The 25,390-nt window shown below is 42.8% G+C and overlaps 1 protein-coding gene across 1 annotated transcript in view; it reads right to left on the bottom strand.

Annotated features, from left to right (window-relative positions):
- The window catches only part of LOC101598585 (zinc finger protein 420-like), a 65,560-nt gene that overhangs the window by 33,493 nt on the left and 6,677 nt on the right, over nt 1-25,390 (bottom strand). Inside the window, exons 2-5 of the mRNA XM_045150291.1 lie at nt 20,924-21,050; nt 18,990-19,082; nt 15,025-15,134; nt 12,303-13,632 (exon numbers count right to left, since the gene is read on the bottom strand). Coding sequence (XP_045006226.1) covers nt 12,303-13,632; nt 15,025-15,134; nt 18,990-19,082; nt 20,924-21,050 — 1,660 coding nt within the window. The remainder of the gene's footprint in view (nt 1-12,302; nt 13,633-15,024; nt 15,135-18,989; nt 19,083-20,923; nt 21,051-25,390) is intronic.

Genomic DNA, 25,390 nt, shown 5'->3' with positions numbered 1-25,390 from the left:
CCCCTTAGTGGACTGTGGCCCTCTCTGTGGGTCATTTGTTGGAGATGATGAAGAGTCAAAAGGATTGCCTGTGTAGTAGGGGAAGAATGCTTCATAATCCTGAAAAACTGTGGTATAATCTCACCCACTGAACTTGACCTCCTTGTCCCCATGTGGACCACATGGATGAGGTTCATGCTCCCTGCAGTCTGCCAGGTGAGCCAGGCAGGCAGACTAATTGCAGCCTGGGCCAAGATAACATGACACGTCAGGAACACAGTATGTTACTCATGGTTAAAGTGTGTTCTTAACAATATTTGACAGTGAGAAAAAGCAAGAAATACCAGAATGGCCAGGGGTTACCCAGTGTTTTCCCTCTTATCCATTTTCTTGTCCAAAACATCATTTCTTTCCCCCTTATTTGGTCAGTGACCTTCATTCCTTCCTAAAGCATCAGTCCATATCCAGGTGGCTACTAAGATACCCCCTTCTTTTTCCACGCACCCTCTAGGGGTTCTTATTTTGTGTGTGAGAGAGTGAAAAAATGTAGATTTTCTTGTAGTTTCATCTCCAGGCATGGGGGACAGCAAGCAATATCTACCATCTCCATGACTGATCTGTCCATCTGTCTACCTCTAGAGCCCTACTGAATCGGTGTGTAGTCCAAGGAGTTCATCAGTTGAGGCAGACCCACTTGCAGATGGGTGCCCGGAATAAGCCTACACCGAAGACCAGATGTGCACTCTGGGTGGACGTTCTGTTTGTTTTTCACATCATGGTGGGGTTTCAAGAACCACTTTGCTAGTGCTTTGACTGATTGAACTCTTCCTCCATGCCTCTGCTCAGGGCAAGATCACATGCCCTGCAGTGTCTACTAAACACAGCAAGCTTTCACCCCCCTTTGATGACATGGTCAGAAGGTATCTGAAAGTTGTGATATTTACCCTGCTGTGTTGAGATTTCCACTGTGTCCATTCATTCCTCAGGACTTAACGCTGGTTCGCCATGCCCCAGCATGTCCTTGACCTTCTCTTCAATTTGTGAGTTCACACATCACTCCCAGAGGTTTCTCCTCATCTCGCCCGCTTCTTAGGTCTTCTCTGTCCATCTTAGAGCCTATTTCTTCAACTGCCCTCTTGTCAGTACATGGAAGTTTGAGACAAGATAATGCTCACCCTGGTGTAAGGCTGGAATTGTGCTTTCCAGGGCTGGGTACGCTGTGTTTGTGAAGCTTTGTGACAGAGATTTCATGCCATAGGCTTCTATTGCTGAGATGTCTGGCCAAATCTGCTCATAATTCTAAAAGAATAGGTGAAACTCATCTGCCAAGGCATCCAGAGTGGGGGGGGGGTATCTCGTGGGGGAGGCTGTGTAACCCAGTGTCCTGAGATTTCCTCAAAAGACCAGGCTGGGAATCCCTCAGTGAACAAAATGCAGTGTCTCTGCTCTGTGCAGGCCCAATTCCAGGCACTCAGAAACTGGATATATATAACAGGCTACAGAGCCTGCAATCCTCTCGCAGAATCCCTCTCCTCTTTAAATAAATGCCCAGGGTTGAGTGAAAGATGGGACTTTTTCATCGACTTGCCTCTTGATTCTGTGATGACATGGTCGAAAGGTATCTTAAAGTTGTGATATTTACCTTGCAACATCGAGATTTCTGCTGTGTCCCAGCTGATCTCTCAAGAAGAAAACTACATAAAAGGGTGAGTGCAGTTTGCGTCAAGTAACCCAACTTACAACCTATACAGTGGGCTATGTGAAGAAGTGGGTTTGGCGACAAAGAAATCTCCAAATCCCTCACATCTGTTCTGCTTACAATCCCAAATCCTGAGTCATTGTTTAGAAGAGTAGGATAGCACAATTGGTGTGAGTTCATGGCAAGGGAGGAGGCCCAGACCTGACTACTGTGAGAATCCGACTTCATACCAGCCACTCACTGGCACATTTGCTCCATTTTTGGTGTTCACTTATTTATTTATTTATTTTTATCACAGCCAGGGCAACAGGAGGATGGACACTCCTGTGCTCTTGGGCCTCACCTCATCCATGTTCTGTGGGCTCAGTGGCTGCTGCATGAGAGTCTCCTTGAGAAGAGACTCTAGTGAGGATGTGCAAAGACAGGCCAGGCCTCTGACTCAGGTGTCCATTTTTTATCCCAATGCCATCAGTACCATGCTGGAGAGCTGGATTGACAAGCATCTGGAAGATTTTGTGAAGTCTGTGGAATTGGAAACCATGAAGCAGCTCATGGATTATATTCAAGATGACCTGACAGACTTTAATCTGGTGTCATGTGTACGGTTTCTCCTATCTCAGCTTCAGAATCAGGAGTCAGGTGTGTCAGGGTCTAGGGTGAGGAGGAATGAGATAGGCTTCTATGAACCTGTGAGCAAGAGTCAGTACAGGGGCAGGGACAGAATGCAGAGCCTGTGTTGACAGGAGTTAGACAGATTTCCTAATGTTTGGACATGAAGAGGAAGGAGATGGGCTGGCAGTCTGTGTTAGGGATGGACAGCCTTAGGAGAAGGTGCTCATCACAGTGGTGTTGGCCCTCCTGCATATCCGCTGTCACATCTCTTTATACCCTGGTCTCTATCAGCTGAACCTAAGTTTCCCTGCTTAGATCCTGTGGCCCTCCCTCCCTCCTCCAGAGGCCGAAATCTGCGCTGTTTATTTTCTGTCAGGGAATCAATGTACAATGCTGCCAGGACCAGCTTGAGCACCATGGGCCATGTGTGGCAGTGGTGGTCCTGGCAGCACACTTGTTTCATGCTGAGGACCTGCGGTGTCTCTCACTATGTCAGAGGAGACATCCTGCCTTTCATTTTTCCGTCCTTAGCTGCAGTGGTGCTGATTCCTGTAACAGGGATCATGAGACACCCACAGATCCTACATCAGCCTTGTATCCACTAGGTGGAAAGGGCCAGTTCTGCCCCTTCTTAGAAAATCCTCTGTATTACCTCTATCTTGATTCCTCTTAGCACAGCCATTTTGAAACTGGCCTGAAAAATAGGCTTTTTATTTTCTGGTCCTTTGAATCAAGACACCAAGGGTGAGGACATTGGCCGAGGTGCTCAATGTGCAGAAAGTGTGTTGGGTTCTGAATATCCCTGGACTTTCTTGAGCGACTTTTATTTTTTAGGGGCTATGGTTGGGCCCCAGTAACAGAAGACACCTTCTGTGGGGACAAGAGCTGGCAGACAGGGCTCTTCTTGGTCTTTCAAATGCTGAGGAAAGGCCATGATCTTGTGGATATAGTCCTTCAGGCAACTCCATCCCTTCTAGAGGACTTCCATCAGCAAAAAATCTTTTTCTGTCCTTTGATTCTGAGACCCTCCCAAATGCATTTCCGGGATGGTTAAAATCCTAACTGGAGTCAGCACATGAACTAGCTGCAGAAAATGCAGAAGCCAATGATGCTGAACTCAGCCCAGTGTGTGCGAGCAATGCAGTGACTTGGCACGGATCCTCAGAGGCCCCCTTGCCTCCTACACAGGCTACAGCTTCATAGTCCTCATTCTGTTCTAGTGAAACACAGCGTTTTCATTGTATTTTTATCTTTGCAGTGTGTGTTACTTCACTGTAAATGTTACTTGAAATAAATTCTCAGCATTTCTTCTGTGTCTAAATTCAGGGGCTTGATGTCTACTCCCCGTGCTCTGTGGGGCCTTGCCATGTCTTCCTGCAGACTAAATCTGGGAGCAGACCATATGGGTCTTGGGGGATGTGGTGGGTGGGCTGGTCTATGCACAGGCCATCCTGCAGCAAGGGTGAGGAAAGTTCCTGCCTGAGAGAATGTGGTGAGGCCAGGAGAGGTTCAAGGAGTGCAGACTTTGGGAGTAAGGTGCCAGATGTAGGTGCAGTTAGTTAGGTAGACAGACCCTATGGTCAAGAGAACTGTGTTTGCTGGAAAATGAGTTCCCTGTAGCCTTGGGCCTCCATGTCTGTGAACCAAGCAGAAGTCCCTCCAAGGTGTGTGAATGATGAATGCCATGCAGTGCTGCCAGGGGCTCCTGACAACACTGAGCAGAGGCAGTGTGCATAATCACCGAGGCCAACATGCAATGCAGAGTGTGAGGAGAGGGGCAGTCAGGGTGCACAGGGATTCATTCTTTTGAAGAAGTTGACTTCATAGTGATTTTCTTCAATGATTCCTAAGGTTTCCTCCAAGGACCGAGGTAAGCTGGAGAAGACCAGAGGTGGGAGGTTTACACGTGACTCTCCTCTGGTGCTGATGGGCCAGGAGGCAAACTCCATCACCGTGCCCATGGGACTCCTCAGCCAATTCCATCCATTACCACGTTGGTCCCAGTCCCTTTGCTCCTGGCAGCTCAGGTGCTGACTGCTTAGTTAGAGGCACACAGTGTAAGCAGAAAACTATATGCAGTGTTTAGAACTTGATCAAATGTAATGGCATGTAAAGTACTTCCTAGTCAATGAATTCCACATTCATGTCTAAACCCTTTAACATATGCAGGTTCACAAAATGTAGATGACATGGTCCCTCATGAAAATTTTGGTGTATCAAGAACAACATCCTGGAACTCCTCAAGGTGATATATCATATGTCACTTCTCTGTCATGCAGTTTAATTTCTGGAGCCTTTCTCTTAGTGCATTGGAACACCATGAGCCACTTCTCAGTGACGCACCCCAAACATCCATGCAGGGGCACGCTGATATCTATGATTATGAGGGGGGTGGATACTTTCCTGACTGTTAGATATCTAGGTACTGAGTCACAGGAGCGTGAATGCTGCCTTGCTTCCTGGCTGCACTAGAACCTGCATCTCATCAAGTCTCTTCCAAGATGCCAAAAGCAATCACTCCTCGGCATCAGCTTCCTGATTCAGCCACCAGGCACCAGGTTCCTTCCTATACACCTGAGCCTGGTGAGGAGGCTCAAGGGAATTGGATCCCTCCTTCATTCAAAAGGTCCAAACAGTGTGTAATCCCTTTCCCATTGTCTTGACTTTTGTGTAGCTTCCGTAGTGAGCTATTGTTCAGGAAGTCCCATGAGGTCTCCAAAACAATATGGGCCATTGCCAAACACTTGATTACCTGCCAGAACTAAAATGTTAGACCCTGCTTCTGAGACACCTAAGTCTGTGCTCACAGGACATTGGAATAATATAATAGAATGAAAATGGAAATTACCTCCCTCTGGGCTAGCCATGATAGTGCTAGAAAGCTGTATGGGTGCCATGAGGAGAAAACACTCATCAACAGTATGAATAACTAGGAATGCTTCAGACTGCAAAATAAACCATCTGCACAGGAAGCACACACATGTGCAATAACACAACCTCTGCTGGTAACCAACTGTTTTCTGGTTGGATGTGAGGCCCACTCAGTAGGAGAGAACTATCTGGTACTAGAACCCAAGTCAGAATCTCACGGTCAGGAAACTCATATAGACTTCAGAGGAAACCCTCCAGTGCCTCTGGGGAACAAGAGTGGGGTTACACACCAAAAATCTCTCAAATAACTTTGCATACCCATTCTAACTCAAGCTGCTCTCACTCATGGTTAGAGAATCTGTTTTGTTTTCCAGAAGACAGAGAAAATGGAGCAGAGCCAAGATCCATGGTAAGACATGCAGATATCTGACTGCCCACCATGAGACAGACAACCTCTACCACATTTTTCAGGGGCCAGGCAAAACTGCAGAAGAAGCAAGACCATGAACATGGCTCTTAATGCTAGCCTGACCTCCAGCTTCTGGACAATGGTGATCAATCAAAACCTTTACAAGCACAATTACAGGTGCTACAGACACCTGAACACAAAATCAGACTGCCAACAGGCCAGACAGTCTCAGTGAACATTGCAGACTAGGGGACGGAAAAATTTTAAGGTTCACAAAATGGGTAGCAATACCATGAGACCTGGTCCACAGCTCCCCCAAACAACTAATTGAGGCCTTCATGAGCCCACAGTGAACACCATTACCCCTCTGAGGAGGGCCCCAGGGAAACTGGAGCTGGGGTGTGTGCATTAAGGGTATAACCTGTGGAAATGCATCTAAATAAAATAATTAAAAAGTGGGCTATGAAACTGAACAGAGAGTTATCAAAAGAGCAAGGAAAAATGGCTAGTTAATATGTTAAGAGGTTATCGACAGGGGCCAAGAAGATAGCTCAGCCAGCACTACCAGCCCAGGTTGGATTCCCAAGCCAGCCACATAATTGGATGAAAACAGTGCTGCAAGGATCCAGCATTCCTTAGCAGCAACAATAAGTCCTGAAGTTCCTTCACACAATGCATGCCAAGAAATGAATAAACATGTAAACACACAGAACAACAATTTTCTTTGAAAAGTGTACAATGAGCCATAGTGGTACACACAACTAATTCCATCATTTCGAAAGTAGCATTAGGAGGATCCAACTGTGTGGGTCTACGTAGTGAATTCCAGGTCAGACTGGGATACTGTGAGAGCCTACCTCAAAAAACTAAACCAAGAAATCAGTGTTAAACATCCCTAGCTATAAGGGAAGTAAGAAACAACTTTGGAGACTTTTTTTATCCAATCAGAAGGGTTGGCATCAAAAAATCAAATGAAGCCGGGTGTGGTGGCGCACGCCTTTAATCCCAGCACTTGGGAGGCAGAGGTAGGAAGATTTCCGTGAGTTCAAGGCCACCCTGAGACTACATAGTGAATTCCAGGTCAGCCTGGGCTAGAGTGAGACACTACCTCAAAAAATCAAAAAAAAAAAAAAAAAAAATCAAATGAGGGCTGCACAATTCATAGACACAGCATGTCCTAAAGCACATAAGCTTTTTTTTTTTTTTTGGCCCATGATTGGAATGTTCTGTCTTTTTAAAAATGTTTTTATTTTTTATTTATTTATTTTTTTTCACAATTTTTATTAACAGTTTCCATGATTATAAAAAACATCCCATGGTAATACCTCCTTCCCGTCCTCCCGCACTTTCCCCTTTGTAATTCCATTCTCCATCATATTAACTCCCCATCTCAATTATTGTACTTACATATATACAATACCAAACTCTTAAGTACCCTCCTCCCTTCCTTTCTCTTCCCTTTATTTTATTTTTTTAATTTAATTTTTTTTTTAAATTTGAGAGCGACAGACACAGAGAGAAAGACAGATAGAGGGAGAGAGAGAGAATGGGCGTGCCAGGGCTTCCAGCCTCTGCAAATGAACTCCAGACACGTGTGCCCCCTTGTGCATCTGGCTAATGTGGGACCTGGGGAACCGAGCCTCGAACCAGGGTCCTTAGGCTTCACAGGCAAGCGCTCAACCGCTAAGCCATCCCTCCAGCCCTTCCCTTTATATCTCCTTTTTAACTTACTGGCCTCTGCTACTATGTATCTTTATTCTCATGAGGAAGCCCAATCATCTGTAGCTACGATCCACATATGAGAGAGAACATGTGGCGCTTGGCTTTCTGGGCCTGGGTTACCTCACTTAGTATAATCCTTTCCAGGTCCATCCATTTTTCTGCAAATTTCATAACTTCATTTTTCTTTACTGCTGTGTAAAACTCCATTGTATACATGTGCCACATCTTCATTATCCACTCATCAGTTGAGGGACATCTAGGCTGGTTCCATTTCCCAGCTATTATAAATTGAGCAGCAATAAACATGGCTGAGTACGTACTTCTAAGGAAATGAGATAAGTCCTTTGGATATATGCCTAGGAGTGCTATAGCTGGGTCATATGGCAGATCAATCTTTAGCTGTTTTATGAGCCTCCACGCTGATTTCCACAATGGTTGGACCAGACTGCATTCCCACCAGCAGTGTAGAAGGGTTCCTCTTTTTCCACATCCCTGCCAACATTTATGATCATTTGTTTTCATGATGGTGGCCAATCTGACAGGAGTGAGATGGAATCTCAATGTAGTTTTAATCTGCATTTCCCTGAGGACTAGTGACATAGAACATTTTTTTAGATGCTTATATGCCATTCGTATTTCTTCCTCTGAGAATGCTCTATTTAGCTCCACAGCCCATTTTTGATTGGCTTGTTTGATTCCTTATTATTTAACTTTTTGAGTTCTTTGTATATCCTTGATATTAATCCTCTATCAGATATATATCTGGCAGAGATTTTTTTCCCATTCTATAGGTTGCCTCTTTGCTTTTTTCACTGTGTCCTTTTCAGTGCAAAATCTTTGTAATTTCATGAGGTCCCAGTGATTTATCTGTGGTTTTATTGCCTGAGCAATCGGGGTTGTATTCAGAAAGTCTTTGCCAAGACCTATATGTTGAAGGGTTTCCCATACTTTTTCCTCTAGCAGTTTCAGAGTTTCAGGTCTGATGTTAAGGTCTTTAATCCATTTGGACTTAATTCTTGTGCATGGCGAGAGAGAAGAATCTATTTTCATCCTTCTGCAAATATCTATCCAGTTTTCCCAACACCATTTCCTGAAGGGGCTGTCTTTTCTCCAATGAGTATTTTTGGCATTTTTATCCAATATCAGGTTGGCTATAGCTACTTGGGCTTACATCTGGGTCCTCTATTCTGTTCCACTGATCTACATGTCTGTTTTTGTGTCAGTACCATGCTGTTTTTGTTACTATGGCTAGGCTAGACTGGCTGGCCAGTGGGGCCCAGGGATCCTCCCATCTCTGCTTCCCTAGTGCTGGGATTACAAGCATATGTGACCTGTCCATTCTGAAGATCAAACACATGCAAGGCAAGCACTACAAACAAAACTATCTTTCCAGACCCACTGAAAACCCATATTTGTTTCTTCATCCACATGGAACCAGGAAGCTGTTTGGGTCCAAATTGTTCTGTGGGCAGGGTTCCCTTCCTAAGCAGCAGAACAGGGTGGGAAGGTGGTAGTAGGAGACCATCTGGGATGAGTTATTCTTAGTAAAGGTTTCTGAAGGTGATTGGGACTCAGTATTCTGTATTCTCAGTATTGCAGCCTGTCTTCCACCGAGATGACCTGTGGAAACCACCTCACCTGGCCCAACCAACATATCCACACTCTTCTCTATGGTTTGCACCTTTTTCTCCTCCATTTTTGTTTATTGAAGCAGTGATTATAACATGTGAGTTCCATTCCCACTGACCCAGTTTGCTAGCAACCCTAATGAGCAAGTGTTCTTACCAATGTCATCCCGGGTTCATGATTTCCCATTTCTAACAGTACCTTTGACCCAGCCACTAAAGTAACTGACTGTCCACTTCCCTGTGCCATTCATAACTATCTGGTGTGATGTGATACAGGTGTGTTGGCTAGGAAATCACACGACCACATCAAATGTAGACTAACAGAAGTTACAAGAACAGGCCAGTACAAAACTGAACCCAAAGGAAGTGTTCCCTTACCCACTTTGCATGGGCTCACATACCCACAGAAGATTGGCAGCACTTCATTGGATCACTTCACTGGCTGAGGGGGGAGGAGAAAACCTGGCCATAGAGCTGGGCTGGTATCTTCTGGTCACCGAGTAAGTACCAAAACCCTGCAACTTGGCGATTTTCCTGACACTTTTTATTCCAACTCTAAAACAATGTAATCTCCCTGTCTGGAAGCAAATGAGACATGTGGACTCCCATCACCTGCTTTTGGTCAGATGCTTTATGCCAACAATGAGAAGGTAATGGTAAGAGGAACTTGGGTAGGCACAGTGCTACTAATGTCAAGAAGTATATTCCTTGTGAGAGAAAAGCAAGTATGAGTTGGATGGAACCTTGGTGCCTGTGAACTCCTTGCTGCCCAGTTGGAAGCCATGTGATCCTGTCCTTGTGGACAGAGTCCATTCAGTTCCACCTGAGAAACTTTGTTCACAGTATGCAGATATTCCTGTAGGAGAAAGGTTTTGCTGGAGAGCTGGGGAGGGGGATTAAGGGGCTACAGTCTGAAAGACAAGGACAGTAAATAACTTGACACATTACCTCATCATTCAGGGAGGCACTCGACTTAAAAAGCAAACTCAGAAGGCACCACAAGGACCATTTTATTAGAGTTTGAGAGAAAGCATGTGACAAGGAATGTGTACATTGTTATGCAGCTATTGAGAGGAAAGAGGTGGATCAGAAGAAAGTTATACAAGCAGGGCATGGTGGTGCACACCTTTAATCCCAGCACTCAGTAGGCAGAGGTAGCAGGATCATTGTGAGTTTGAGGCAACCCTGAGACTTCATAGTGAAATCCAGGTCAGCCTGGGCTAGAGTGACCACTTGTAATTTGTTTAGAGTGGCAGGAGGTCCTGGTGTATCCATACTCTTTCCTTCTCTGTCTTTATCTCAAACAAATGAATAATAACAAAAGTAAAAACTAGAAAAAAATGGAGGTCTGTATAGAGCAGCAATGGAGTTGTGTTGAAAGGGCAAGAATGTCCAGAGTGTCAGGGAAATGTGAATTATTCTGTCCACCACTTCAAGAAGAGACAAAAGGAGGAAAGAAAAACTTTCTCTTCAGAGTTGGAACTCAGAAATGCTGACAGGCTGTACAGTAACAATACAAGAGCAATTGCACTGAGGGAGGGGCTTCTATAAGAATCCACGAGTTGTTGGCTGAATTCAGTGATGATTTTTAAAACTTTGTTCACAAAGGTACATGCAGTAAAGAGAGAAAACACAGCTGGGTATGGGTGACACACCTTTAATCCCAGCACTTGGAAGGCAAGAGGTAGGAGGGTCACTGTGAGTTTGAGACCAGCCTGGAACTACAGAGCGTCTTCCAGGTCAGCCTGGGTTAAGAGAGAGACCCTGAAGGTTGGGGACAGAAGCCTAGAGAACATGGAATACTATGTATTTAACAAGATGCAAATAGTGCACAATTACTTTTAAACTAGACTTTTCTGTATTATCAAACTGCAAGTTGCTCATATTTCCATCGGGTTATGCTTTCCTATCACCTCTCCACAACCCCCAGTACACGGAGTCCCTCCTTGCTGGTAATGGTATTCAGCCTGGGGCCATGAACGGACCAGTCAATCTCTGTAGGATGGGGCAATGACTCTGGATGCTCCTTCCCACCCTGTGTCTCTTAAAATCTTTTCTCTCCCTCCTTTTTCCCCAATGATCACGGAACATTGGTGGGTGTGTTATAAGTCAAATTTAGTGTTCAGCTCTCTGTAGCCACTGGATTTTTCACTTGATGTGTGTTGAGTACCCTCAGGCTCAACTGGCATCTCCCTGGAGCACTGACAGGTCAGCATTAACAGCAGCACTCATTTGGAATATTGTAATGTTTAGTTTGCCCTGGATAGGTTTGCTTTGACTATATAATCCTCAAATTACTTCACTGTTTGGGAGATAATTTTGAGTTTAGGAAGGGTAATTGGGTTCCACAGGGCAACTAGAAGCATGGCTTTGAGATTAAAAATTGGTAACTAGGCTCTCCTTTGCTTTATGAATGTCATCTTCATGAGATGAGGAAATATCACTATCATTCTCCCTGCCATCAGGATGATTTTTCAATGGAGTTTGGGTCAGGTTGAAAAAATTCTTGGACCCTCATGTCCTTTATATGTCGTTCATTTTATTACAGTGTCAAAAAGATAACAAAAAGAGAAATTTTCTCTATATATAATTTCTGTGGGCTTGGGAGAGCAAGAAAACAGCTCAGGTGTGTAAGCTACCACTGAAGAATACTCCACAATCAATCTCTCCACATTCCCCTGACACATGCATATTCTTGCTACATATTTAACTCTATTTTTTTTTTTTCCTGAAAACATCAAACATATAGTGACACGGTGTGAAGCAAATCCTTGCACTTTCAGGTTTCTGTCAAATACTGCACCACATTGAAAATAAAATAACACCATAAAATCTTGCTTATGTGCTAGGTATTACAATCATTATCATCATAATAATTTATGGCTGGGCTCAGTGACATATACCTTTAATAAAAAAAATAAGGATGAAGGAGCATCATGAATATGAGAACCACCTGAACTACAGGACTTCAAAGACTAAACAGGCACTGTCCAAAAATACATAATTGGGAAATTTATTATACTGGTCAAAATAAAACAGTCTTGTCTAATGAGACATTCTAAATTTTCTGCAAGTTACACCAATTCTTTATGATTACAAGTTGTATACATAAATGTTCAATATACAGATCATGGTGAGGTATGCCTTGCCATTGAAAACTTTCCCACATAAGAATTCACATGTATGTGGATTTCTCTTAGGACAGGGAGGTAATCCTTCTAAGAAAAGGCTTCTCACATTGTGTGCATTCATAGGGTTTCACAATCAAGTTCTGATGATGTCACAGAGACCCTGTCCATACTGTGTATATTAACAGGCCTTCACATCTGTGAGTTCTCTTATGAACAATGTGGTTACCTTCTGAAAGCCTTCCCACATTTTTTTTGATGACGAATGAGGTGCCCCTTAACAGTGAAACCTTTTCCACAATCCAAACATTTATATGGCTTCTCACCTGTATGTGTTCTCTGATGATGAAAAAGATACCACTTTGTAGTGAAACCTTTCCCACAATCCGTACACTGATAGGGCTTCTCACCTGTATGTGTTCTATGATGATGAGTGAGGTACCACTTTGTAGTAAAACTTTTCCCACAGCCTGTACATTCATAGGGCTTGTTACCTGTAGTATTTCTCTCATGAATAGTAAAATTCGACTTCTGAGTGAATGTTTTCCCATACTCAGTACATTCATATAGCTTATTTCCTATATGGTTTCTTTCATGACTAATAAGATTTGATTTCTGAGTGAAAGCTTTTCCACATTCTGCACATTCATAGGGCTTCTCACCTGTATGGGTTCTTCGATGTTTAGTTAGGTCTGATTTCATGTAGAAAGCTTTTCCACATTGTGTACATACAAAGGGCTTCTCGCCGGTATGAATTCTCTGATGACCAGTGAGGGTCATCTTCCGAGTGAAAGCTTTCCCACATTCTGTACATGCGTAGGGCTTCTCACCCTTATGAGTCCTCCGATGACAATTGAGGTAATGCTTCGCAGCAAAAGCTTTCCCACATTCTGTACATGCGTAGGGCTTCTCATTAATATGTACACTCTGATGATGAATATGGTGACACTTGGTACTCAAAGCTTTCTTGCATTCTACACATTCGTAAAGCTTCTCATTTATATGTACACTCTGATGTCGAATAAGGTGACACTTTGTAGTGAAAGCTTTCCCACATTTTGTACACTTATAGGGCTTCTTACCTGTATGAGTGCTCTGGTGTCTAGTGAGATGTGACTTCCAATAGAAACGTTTCTCACATGTTGTGCACTCATAGGGCTTCTCTCCTCTATGAATTCTCTCATGAAGAGTGAGGTAAGATTTGTAAGTAAAAGCTTTCCCACATTCTGCACATTCATACGGCTTCTCACCTGTATGAATTTGCTGATGACGAATAAAAGTCACCTTATATGTGAATTTCTTTCCACATTCCCTGCATGCATAGGGCTTCTCTCTTGTGGGAGTTTTCATAGGAACTGTGTGGTTTGACTGCAAGAACATTTTTCTGCATTCCTCACATTCGTAATCATTATTCTCCCTTGTCTGACATTTAGTGTGAGTACAGATGTGATATGAAGATTTTCTGCATGTATGAGACATCATGTTTCTTGTGTGCTGTGACTCCTGGCAATACACCTTCATATATGCTTTATCTTTATTCCATTTTGTTTTTTGGTAGATTTTTTGGTGCAAGTTTAGTTCATTCTAGAGATAAGGAACAAAAAATTGTTACATTTCATATCCACCAGGCATTTTTGTTGGGGGAGGGGGGTTCAAGGTATGGTCTCACTCTAGTTCAGGCTGACCTGGAATTCATTATGTAGTCTCAGGGTGGCCTGAAAATCACAGTGATCCTCCTACCTTTGCCTCCCAAGTGTTGAGATTAAAGGCATGTGCCATTACACCTGGCTCCACCAGGCTTTTACTGTTAAGTGCTTCTTAATGTTTTGTGAGCTATGGTTCCTTACTGCAATGTCTTACAATCAAATTTCACTTCTCTCCTATATGTATGTTGACATTTTGAGAATATAATCCTATGTACATCATATAAAAGGATTTACTAACTTACATGATTCATTTGTTGATTAACATGTGTAAACAACTGCCATATAAACGGCAATTTTCAATGTGTACTAGACTTAACAGATACTTAATATGAAACTTCATGTGCCAATATGGCCTTCGTTTACAATGATGTCCAAAGACAAATGTATTGAAATAACTGAGATGAAATGGCTCAGTGGTTAAAGGCATGTGCTAACAGTTTATAGGTGCAAGTTTAACTTCCTTACTTCCACATGAAATGGAATCAAAGTAGCACAATCATCTGTCATTCCAAGATGTTTACAACAAATGGGACCTTGTGACAGAAGGATCCAGAAATTCATAGACTGGGCAGACTGTTACATGCAAAAATCAGACAAGCCAAAACAATGGGAGACACTGTCTCAACTAGGGAAAATGAAAACGAATCTCAATGCTAACCCCAGACCTCCATATACATGTGGTCCAACACAAGTCCCTATACACATACACACATTAAAAAACTGGAATGTTCCTATGGAGCTAAAAGTCATCATGATGTCCTACGAGTTGTCAACATATCAAAATTCTTGGGGTTTTCTCTAGCCCACATCTTATCAGCTCCATTATGGAGAAATAGTAGTCTGTGTGCAAGTTTGTATAAATCTCATGTGTATACAAAGATATGTATCTTTGCAAAATCAGAGCCCAATATTATTTATCTTTCTGAGTAGTTCCAGCCCTGACATTTGGAGACAGGGTGTCAAGATGAACCAGCACCTTGGGAATTCTAGTAGTCTTTCCAGCCAGAAAACACCAATGCTTCAGCTCTTTCCATCTTCTCAGACATGTTACCAAATTGCTATTTTTACATGGGTATGGTAGATCAAAACTCAGGAGCATTTGGTCCTGCTCAGGGCTGAGTTAAGTTCTTTAAGAAACTTACCTGAATATTTTCTATTTATCATGTTCAGATTTCAAAAATGTTTACAGCACACATCAATAAACTGTTGATTGCAAAATGAATATATTTTGATGTACAAATTACTGGGAAACAACAAAAAATTAACTTACTTCAAACATTTCATCATTTAATGTCTTGCTCTTGGTGATTCCACATGGACACAAATTGCTCTTCTGATTATTCTGGATGGTGTCAACTGGATCAGTAACTTTAGGAACATCTAATGATATTAATTACACAAGTCATATTTATGAAGTTCTATAGTAACAATGCACCTTTCTGTCCTTATAGATCTTGCAAAATAATACAGACTTGTCATAACTATACATTTTGGTCCATTAAAAATTATTATGTGGGTGGGGATGGAGGACGACTTAGTGGTTAAGAGCTTCCCTGTGAAAAGGCTCGATTCCCCAGGACCCACGTAAGTCAGATGCACAAGGGGGCGCACGCATCTGGAGTTCATTTGAAGTGTCTGGAGGCCCTGGCACGCCCATTCTCTCTCTCTCTCTGCCTCTTTCTCTGTCTGTTGCTCTCAAATAAATAAATAAAGTAAAAAAAATAAACTTAAAAAATTATTATGTGGGGGCTGGAGGGATGGCTTAGTGGTTAAGGCATTTGCCTGCAAAGCCAAAGGATCCAAGTTCAATTCCCCAAGACCAACATTGGCCAGACACACAAGGGAGTGCACACATCTGGAGTTCGTTTGCAATGGCTGGAGGCCCTGGTGCACCCATTCTCTCTCTCTCTTTCTCCCTCTTTCTTTGCCAAATAAATAAATAAATAAAATATCTTAAAAAATTATTACGTGGGAGACATCAAAAAGAACAACTAGGGCTGGAGAGATGGCTTAGTTGGTTAAGGCGCTTGCCTGTGAAGCCTAAAGACTCATGTCTGACTCTTCAGGTCCCACATAAACCAGATGCATAAAGTGATGCAAGCGAGCAAGGTTGCAGCTTGCACATGCACATAAGGGAGTGCACACAACTGGAGCTTGAGTGTAGTGGCTGGAGGTCCTGGAACATCAAGTCTCTCTCTCATATTACAAGAAACTCATCCAGGTACAGAAGGATCACTGAACACTAAGCAGACAGGATGAGAGAAAAAAATACTCCCCATCACATCATGGATACAAGTAAACACTTAAAACAAAGAGAGTAATAAAAGCTGCAAGAAAGAAATAGCTCACTACATACAGAGGGAAGCTCATCAGAATTAACTCTGGTTTTTCAATGGAAACTCTCAAAGCCAGAAGGGCTTGGAATGAAGAATTTTAACATCTTTTTATTTTTATTTTTTCCGAGGTAGGGTCTCACCCTAAGCCCAGGCTGACCTGGAATACACTATGTTGTCTCAGGCTGGCCTCAGAATCACATCAGTCCTCCTGCCTCTGCCTCCTGAGTGCTGGGATTAAAGGTGTGCAACATGATGTCCAACAAGCATTTCAAACTTTAAAAGACAAAGGTAACAGGCAAAACTTCTATACCCAGCAGAATTATCCCTCATAATAGAAGGTGAAAGGAAATCTTTCCATGATAAGTGCCAGCTGTGTGAATATATGAGCAAAGCCAATCCTATGAGAGTACTACATATATTTACCATCCAATACAGAAGAGATGAAGCAACAAAATCAAGCCGTTAAAAAAGAGAAAAAGTAACAATCAAGTCAGGCATGGTGGTGCACACCTTTAATCCCAGCACTCAGGAGGCAGAGATAGGAGGATCATCATGAGTTTCAAGGCCACCCTGAGACTAGATAGTGAAATCCAGGTAAGCCTGAGTTAAAGTGAGACCATACCTCAACAAACCAACCAACCAAACAACAACAACAAAACACCATGAAAAAATACAAAAGTTTGAGGTCGACAAAGTGGTCAACATGATGGATTAACTCGAGCCTCAGTTGAGAAGAGAAAATGATTTTCCAAGCTACTGTAAAGAAGAAACAAGCAATTGTAGCTATACTAATGTCTCACAAGGTAGACTTCAAAACAACAGTAATCAAAGGAGAGGAATAGCCAGGTGTGGTGACATACATCTTTAATACCAGCACTCAGGAAGCTGAGTAGGTAGGAGGATCTCTGAATTATACGCCAGCCTGGGACTACAGAGTGAGTTCCAGGTTATCCTGGGCTAGTACCTTGGGGAAAAAAAAATCAAAGAGAAAGGTTGGAAGGTGGGGTGTGGGGAGAAAGAAGGCCACCTCTATTTTTAAAAATATTTTTATTAGCCAGGCATAGTGATGCACACCTTTAATCCCAGCACTTGGGAGGCAGAGATAGGTGGATCGCCAAGAGTTCAAGGCCACCCTGAGAGTACATAGTGAATTCCAGGTCAGCCTGGGCTACAGTGAGACCCTACACATACACACATACAAACATAAATTTATTTACAAGCAGAGAAAGCTAGAGAGATGAGACAGAGATAATGAACACATCAGGATCTCCAGCCACTGCAAACAACCTCCAGATGTATGTACTACTTTGTGCATCTGGCTTTATGTGGGCACTGGGGAACTGAATTTCAGTTGTTAGGCTTTGTAGGCAAGCACATTAACTGCTGAGCCATCTTTCCAGCCAAAGTGGCCATTTTTTTTTTGTCCATTTTTTATTTATTTATTTGAGAGTGACAGAGAGAGAGAGCAAAAGAGACAGAGAGAGAGAGAGATTAAGAACGGGCGCGCCAGGGCTTCCAGCCACTGCAAACCAACTCCAGATGCGTGTGCCCCCTTGTGCATCTGGCTAATGTGGGTCCTGGGGAGCCAAGTCTCGAACCGGGGTCCTTAGGCTTCACAGGCAAGCGCTTAAACGCTAAGCCATCTCTCCAGCCCAAAGTGGCCATTTTTTTTAACTCAATAAGGAAATGATCCACTGAAAATATATTACAATCATAAACTTATATGCATGAGCCACAGATGTTCCTTTTCTTTTGTTTTTGTTTGTTTTTCTAGGTAGGTCCTCACTCTAGTCAAGGCTAACCTGGAATTCACTATGTAGTCTCAGGGTAGCATTGAACTTGTGGCAATCCTATCTCCAGACTGCTGGGATTAAAGGTGTGTGTCACCACACCTGGCTAAGGTGTACCAAATTTTATAAAGCAAAACTAGTTAATGATAGGCCATAAATACATCCCAAATGACTCTCTATTGTTCACAGACTATCCCAGCAGAAAATTAATGGACTAAACAATACAATTATCAATCGGACCTAACAGACACCTAACTTCACTAAATACACATTCTTCTCAGTAGCTCATAGAACCTTTGCTACAACAGAGCATATATTAGAGCATAAAGCATGTCTCCACAAATTCAGGAAATCTGTCAAATCTATTATCATATTTATTATTATTAATAAAATCAGAAATCAACAGGAAAAGAAACAGCAAAACATACACTAACCTCTGGAAACTAAATTAACTTGCTATTAAAAAATGAATTGGATATTGAAGAAATCATAAAGAAAAATCAGTAAATGTCTAGAATTGACTGATAATGAGAACACTACATACTACAATTTATAGGACACAATAGCTATCCTGACAACCTGCTCCAATGAGATGACAGACATTGAGGACACTCTAAACAGGATCAAAGCATAAATCCAGAAGGTTGCTGAGTGCAACATTAAAGTAGACCCACCAAGGGAAAACAGGTAAACAATTTACCTATAAAATCTCTAACGAGGTGGGTATGGGTGTACATGCCTGTAAGCCTAGCATGTTGGAAGTATGGCAGGAGGATCAGTAGTTCTAGTTGATCCTCAGCTACACAGCAAGTTTGAAGCTAGCCAAGGCTGCATAACATCCTAACTCAAAAAGCCAAAAGGAAATTTTCTAAAAGTTCTACATGTGGATGAAACCAAATCTAACAAAATATGCTTCAGCAGAAAAACAAGGAGAAGGGTTGACATGGGAAACCATCTCCTGAAACTGTAGATATGAGATGTCTGATGTAAAAAAAAAATCTCTCTTCCAGGCTGGGTTTGCATAAAAGTTAGTGAAAACAGCTCAATATGACCAATATTTGATGTGATCCTTTCTTACTGATGTGCCTTGCTCAACTTTCAGGACTGACCTGGGAGGTTCCAGACTGAGGCTTCTGCTACCCTCCATGGCCCAAATCCATGCTCCAACTTGACGATCACCTCAGGCTTGGTCATGCAGCATCCTGAGAGTGGGAAATGATATACGAACTATGTCAAGGTGCATAGTGAAGTGAAGATGTTGAATACTCTAACAAATAGAAAGACAAACTAGTAAGAAAGTATGAAAGGTTAGAGAAATAGGTCAGCAGTTAAAGGTACGTGCTTGCAAAGCCTAACAGCTCAGGTTCAATTCCCAAGTGCACAAATCGGCACATGTATCTGGACTCTGCAGCAGCAGAAGGCCCTCACGTACCCATTCTCTCTACCTTAAATAAATAAATAGATAGATAGAACACCAAACAGAAATGATCAGAAAAGAACCTCTCCTCAGATTACTCAAGACAAACTTTAAAAGCCAGAAGCACTTGGAGTCATATATCCCAAGTTCTGAAAGACAATAGGTACTAACACAGATTATTATTACCAGCAAAGTTTTCTCCCATAATTGAAGCAGAAATAAGAACATTTTATGATAAAAAAAAGGGTAAAACAATATATGACCAATAAGCCAGACATACAGGAAATATCTGAAGGAATGCTTAGGTCTGAAGAGAAGGGCAGCACACACGGGACCACAGAAAGAATAAACCATGCTCGAATCACACTTAATGCAAGAGAGCAACAAAGGAACAGCCAGTGATACCAAAATCAAGAAGAATGACACGAACGAATATACACCTTTCAATAGTAACTCTTAGCATCAATGCTCAACAAAAAGAAACAGACTTAAAAGTCTGAATTAAAATCAGAATCCATCACTTTTTTCTGTATATTAGATAACCACTGTTACTTCAGAGTAATGATACCTGTTTGTAATTTTGATTGTCTTTTGTACTAGGCTTCTTATTGCTGGACAAATACTTGAACAAAGTAGCGTCTGGGAGGAAAGGTCATATTTTGGCTTATAGACTCTAGGGGAAGCTCCTGGATGCTTGATTCCCAGTTGGTGGTAATTTGGGAATTGGGACCTTGTTGGAGGTGTCTTGTGTGGGGAGAGTGGGTTTACAGATGTTATAATCTGCTTCTCCTTACAAATGTTTGGCTCATTTTCATGCTGCTCAATTGAGAATCCAATTGGTCACCTTGACCTAAAACATGTGGCATAAGAAAAGAAAATCGAGGGCTGGAAGATGGCTTAGCAGTTGAGGGATTTGCCTGCAAAATCTAGGGACCCAGGTTTGATTCCCCAGTGTTCACATAATCCAGATGCACAAGGTAGTGCATGTGTCTAGAGTTTTATTTTGCAGTGGTAGAGGCCCTAGTGCACCCGTTTTCTTTGTCTTTTTCCCTTGTTTTCAAATAAATAAATTAAATAAATACATATATAAAAAAATCTACTCTCCCAATATTTGTGTTAGTAGGTGTTGTACATTATCCTTGCAGTAAGGGAAAGAGAGAAATATAACATGTCACACATAAAAAGTATAAACTCATTCTGCTTGTAAGCCAAAGTTGACCTAAAAAGAGGCAATTAAACAGTGGTTACAAGATGCTGAGCAGCATAGAGGAGAGTGGGTTGGAGCATGCGTATGCAGTATTTACTCGGGAGCATGTGGAAGTGAAGAGACCTTATGACCTACACAATAGGAGTACATGTGTGGTAGATAGCAATTAACTGAGTATTTGAAATAGCTATCAGACTTGAAGAGTTCCCAAAACAAATTAGCTCTACCTGAGACATTTATCTGACCATTACATATTGTATCAGTGTACCACAAAGCAAGCCTGTTCTCCAGAAGCATGTGCCATTACCATGTGTCATATAAATATGCAATATAGAAATAGTACCAACAGTTAATGACTCCTATACTCATCAACCAAGGAGAATGTAATTGCTGTAAGAGTTACAGGGAGTCAGACTCACCCAAGAACACCAGGCTGCTGTAGTTCTCCAGCATCACATCCCTGTAGAGGGTCCTCTGGGCAGCATCCAGCCTCTGCCACTCCTGCCGGGTGAAGTCCACAGACACGTCCTCAAATGACAGGGACCCCTGCAATGACACAGTGCTCTTCAACCCAAGTGCTCAGCCATGGGAACAAAAAAGTGGGAGTTCACTCTATTTTGTGGATATTAGCAGTGTTTTAGAAGTGTAATTTCATTTGTGTCATGGGAGAAAAAAAATCAAAACAAGTATCTTACCTGACTTAATGGAGGAATTCAAGAAAATATAATTAAAGTTGTCCAAGGAATTATAATATAAAGTTTGCGGCCCATGTTCAGCACACTGAAATAGCCATGCACCATACACTGAGTGTCTCAGCTATAACATGCTCTATTTGAGACAATACAGACAGAATTCTAAATCCTTGGGAACAAAGAGATCTGGGTATACACAAATCCTCAAGGACAGAAAAGTAAATGTCTCTAAGCTGACAAGTAACTACTCCCTTGGTTTACGATAATCCCCAGGGGTAATGCAGAAAACAGTAGAAAAACCCTGATCTCTGTCTACTCAGAGAAAAATACTGATATATTCTATTCCAGGGACTGACAGCCTAGATTATAAAGAATTGTCACCAGAGAATGAGCTCATCAAAAAGCAGACTTCCTGAAGTCTCTGCACATCTGTTAAAATGACAACATCAATGACGACAGATTACCAGTGTTTGAGGAAACAAGGGCATCCAAAAAGGAAACATTAGTATACAGAGATTTTATCTAGTGTTCTGCTTCTTCAAAATTTAAATACAGGCCTACCATATGATCAGCACCATTGGATATATACACACATACGTACATATATACATACATCAAAAGAGACAAATCTAAACCTCAAAAAAAATAGCTTCACATCCATCTTCACAGTAACACTATGGAATCAGTGCAGACATGAAAACAAAGTGACTCTCAGGTAAGGGTACAGAAGGACCTGTCTCCTAGCCGCAGGGCATCCAGGTGCTCCTGAGAGGATTCACACCTACCTCAGGCTGCTATCAAGGAGAGGCCCCAGGACCTCATATGAATTAGATACTCCAAGACAGCAGAGGCATGACTGCTGTGGGCACCTGGCATCAAGCACTTCTGATACCCGAGGCCCAGAAGACCAGAGATAAGAACTCACTGCCCTGTAAGCTTTGCAAGTGGGACACTCAACTCAAAGGCACCCTGATAAGGTTCTGTGCTCTGGGAAGACAGGAGAAGCACAAAGATCGTTTTCATGTGGTCCAGGAAAACTTGAAAGATTTCTTCTTCTTGTGTGCGTACATGCAATCTAATTCTTTCATAAGCCATTGCAGTATTCAGGGCAAAGAAAAAGATGTCAAAATACTGTTTGAAATACACCATGAAGCAGGTGATCATACTGTAGAATTGGAATATAAATAAGTTATATATGTAATTTTTTTCTTTTGAAAGAGGGACTCTTTTTTGAAAAAATATTTTATTTATTGGAGAGAAAGAGGCAGGTAGAGAGAATGGGAAGACCAGGGCCTCCAGTCACTGCAAATGAACTCCAGATGCATGTGCCACCTTGTGCATCTGGCTTACGTGGGTTCTGAGGAGTTGAACACGGGTCCTTAGGCTTCAGAGGCAAGCACCTTAACCACTAAGCTATCTTGCCACCCTCATGTTCCACTTTTAGATACCTGATTACAGTAGTTGCTTAACCTTATCTTCAATCACTGGCTTAAGGCTACCTAGGGTTACAGAGTGGGGAGATGGCTCAGATATGAGAGCTCTTGCTGTCCATGCAGGGAACCTCACTTCAGTCCCCAGCATCCACATAAAAAGCTGGGCATGTCTGTGTACATGTTCAGCAGTGCTGACAGAAGCAGAGACAGGAGGGCTGCTGGGGCTAGAAAATAAGACAGCTTTACTGAAAAACAACATGAGCTCCAAGTTCTGTGAAAGAACCTGTCTCAAAGAAACAGAGTGGCCTGGGCGTGGTGCTGCATGCCTTTAATCCCAGCACCCGGGAGGCAGAGGTAGGAGGATCGCTGTGAGTTCGACTTTGAGGCCACCCTGAGACTATATAGTGAATTCCAGGTCAGCATGGACTAGAGTAAAACCCTACCAAAAAAAAAAAAAAAAAAAAAAAGAGTGGAAGAACAAGCAGAGTGTAAAACTTCACACCTTTAAGCCCAGCACTAGGGAGAATGAGGTCTGAGGATCAACATGTTTGAATCCAGCCTGCAGTCCAGCTTGGGCCAGAGTGAGATTCTGCCTCAAAACAAACACAAAAAAGTACAAGACTGGTAGGAGAGGTCACCTGATATCCTCCTCAAGCTACATGTGCCACCACCACCACACATACACTGCAAAATAATTAAATAAATAGCAGTAAAACAATAAGGATGATGGGGACAAGGCAGGATAGGAAGGATAAAGAGAGAACATGGGGGTTCCATATGCCCATGGTAGGTTTGGAGTACAGTCTTCATTTCCCTACTGCAAGTTGCTAAAACCTTCCTGTGAACCCCTTGTAGTTCAGTTGCCAGGGAGTTCAGAGGAAGTACTCATCAAGGCCACCAAGCCAGCAACTGGGACTCCTAGGGACTGAAGGACCTGAAGGCATGAGACCCGGAGACACTGGAGAAAGATGAAGGCAGAGACAAGGGGGATTGATGTTCACACACATCTAGAGAGCTACTACTCACATGCATTCAGAAACGGTCACCACAGAGATTAAGAAACAGCCGAGACACAAACCCAGAAGTGCACACACAGCTGCACAGGTGGGCTGTGACTGAGTGGGACAACGTGCCCATGCTCAACCTCCCCAGGAGCAGAGAGATGCACAGACCAGGAAACACCTGAGGTGGCATCAAGGGAAGAGGCAGATGTCTCCCAGCTAACCTGGCAGCGAGGTGCCAGGAAAAGCAATGTTTTTGACCCTCTCCTCACTAGGGTTCCAGTACTCCATCTCTGCATGCCATATACCGTGACTGATACTCTGCTGGAGCCACAGACAAGAGGCCCTCGAAACTGGGCCCAAGATCCAAGCATATCACTGTCTCCAGCACCACACTGTGGCCATGCAAGCCCCACCTCCCCACGTATCACTGCAGTTCAAAGGGCCAATCGTCCTGAGACTCCCTGGGCTATAACCTGGCGGCCCTAACTCATTGGTAGTCCTTGGAAACCACGACACACTGGCCAGGCTCAGAAGTGGGACCCGCCTAAGGTCATTACAGTCCACAGCCAGATATCAGGACACAAACAGATGAGGTTGCAATAGCTGGGAGCTGGGAAAGAATCAAATGTCCCAGAGACAAATGTGAGACTGCCTATACACCCGGCTGTAATGCACTGAAAATGACATATGACAGTTCTAGAGTTGGAGACTAGGCCTCTGGGGACAGTACACAAAAGTAAAGTAGCAAAGACATGGGAGCAAGGAAACACTGTCTAGAAGTATAGATATGGGGGTTAAATCTTTCATCCCCTGAAATCAGGAAGCCAGCCCATAAACTTACCATTTCCAAAGGACAGTCATATGGTGTCTTCTCTTAGACCACCTGTTAGCAGCATGCCATAGGAATTCCCAGATAATTTCAAAACGTCTGGAAAAGGGATAATATAAGGCCATACATTAATGTCATATGTACTTGGGACTTAAGCATGGTCTATTACTATTTTACTTTTTTTTTTAGTGGGAGGGGTTCAAGGTAGGGTCTTGTTAGCCCAGACTGACCTGGAATTCAGTATGTAGTCTTAGGGTGGCCTTGAACTCATGGCAATCTTCTGACCTCTACCTCCCAAGTGCTGGGACTAAATGCATGTGCCACAATGCCCTGCCCTTCCTGATGTTGTGTAGTCTCCTCTCTCAAGCCCCTACTTCCATGCTTATTCCTTGATTTCTTGTATCACACCTCTCACGGCCATCTTCCTCACTCAGGCCTCCCACAGTCAATAGTCACTCAGCCATGTTTCCACATTGTAACTCAGCACTGTAAACAGTGAGAAGCCCCTGTCCTATCTCATGTCTCCTTTATTTTTTATGTTTTTCATCTGATTTTATTCCTGAGGCAATGCTTCCACCCTCAGACCTTCAAAATCTCCCTCAAAACTCCCTCACCCTTCAAAACTGTCAAGCACCCTTTCCTCAAAATATTTTGTCCACAATTGTCTTCGGTCTCACAACCAGTCATCCATCACACTATTGTAAACTATATATAGTGCTTCTCCTTATCTCACTTCCTCCTCACAAACTCACTTCCAGCCAGGAACACTCACTTCCTCCAGATTCTCTCCAAGCCTCCTCTTAACTCAATCTCCTCTCTCAAACTGCTCAATACCCACTTAGTGTTCACACGCCTACAGACTATGTTTCCTCCCTCATACATTTATCTCATCCCTCAAGCCCACACGTCTTCTCCATCACTACTGTAT

Source organism: Jaculus jaculus, chromosome 5 (genome assembly GCF_020740685.1).
Source record: "Jaculus jaculus isolate mJacJac1 chromosome 5, mJacJac1.mat.Y.cur, whole genome shotgun sequence".
NCBI classification, from domain to species: domain Eukaryota; kingdom Metazoa; phylum Chordata; class Mammalia; order Rodentia; family Dipodidae; genus Jaculus; species Jaculus jaculus.
This window is presented reverse-complemented; position numbering and strand designations above follow the sequence as displayed.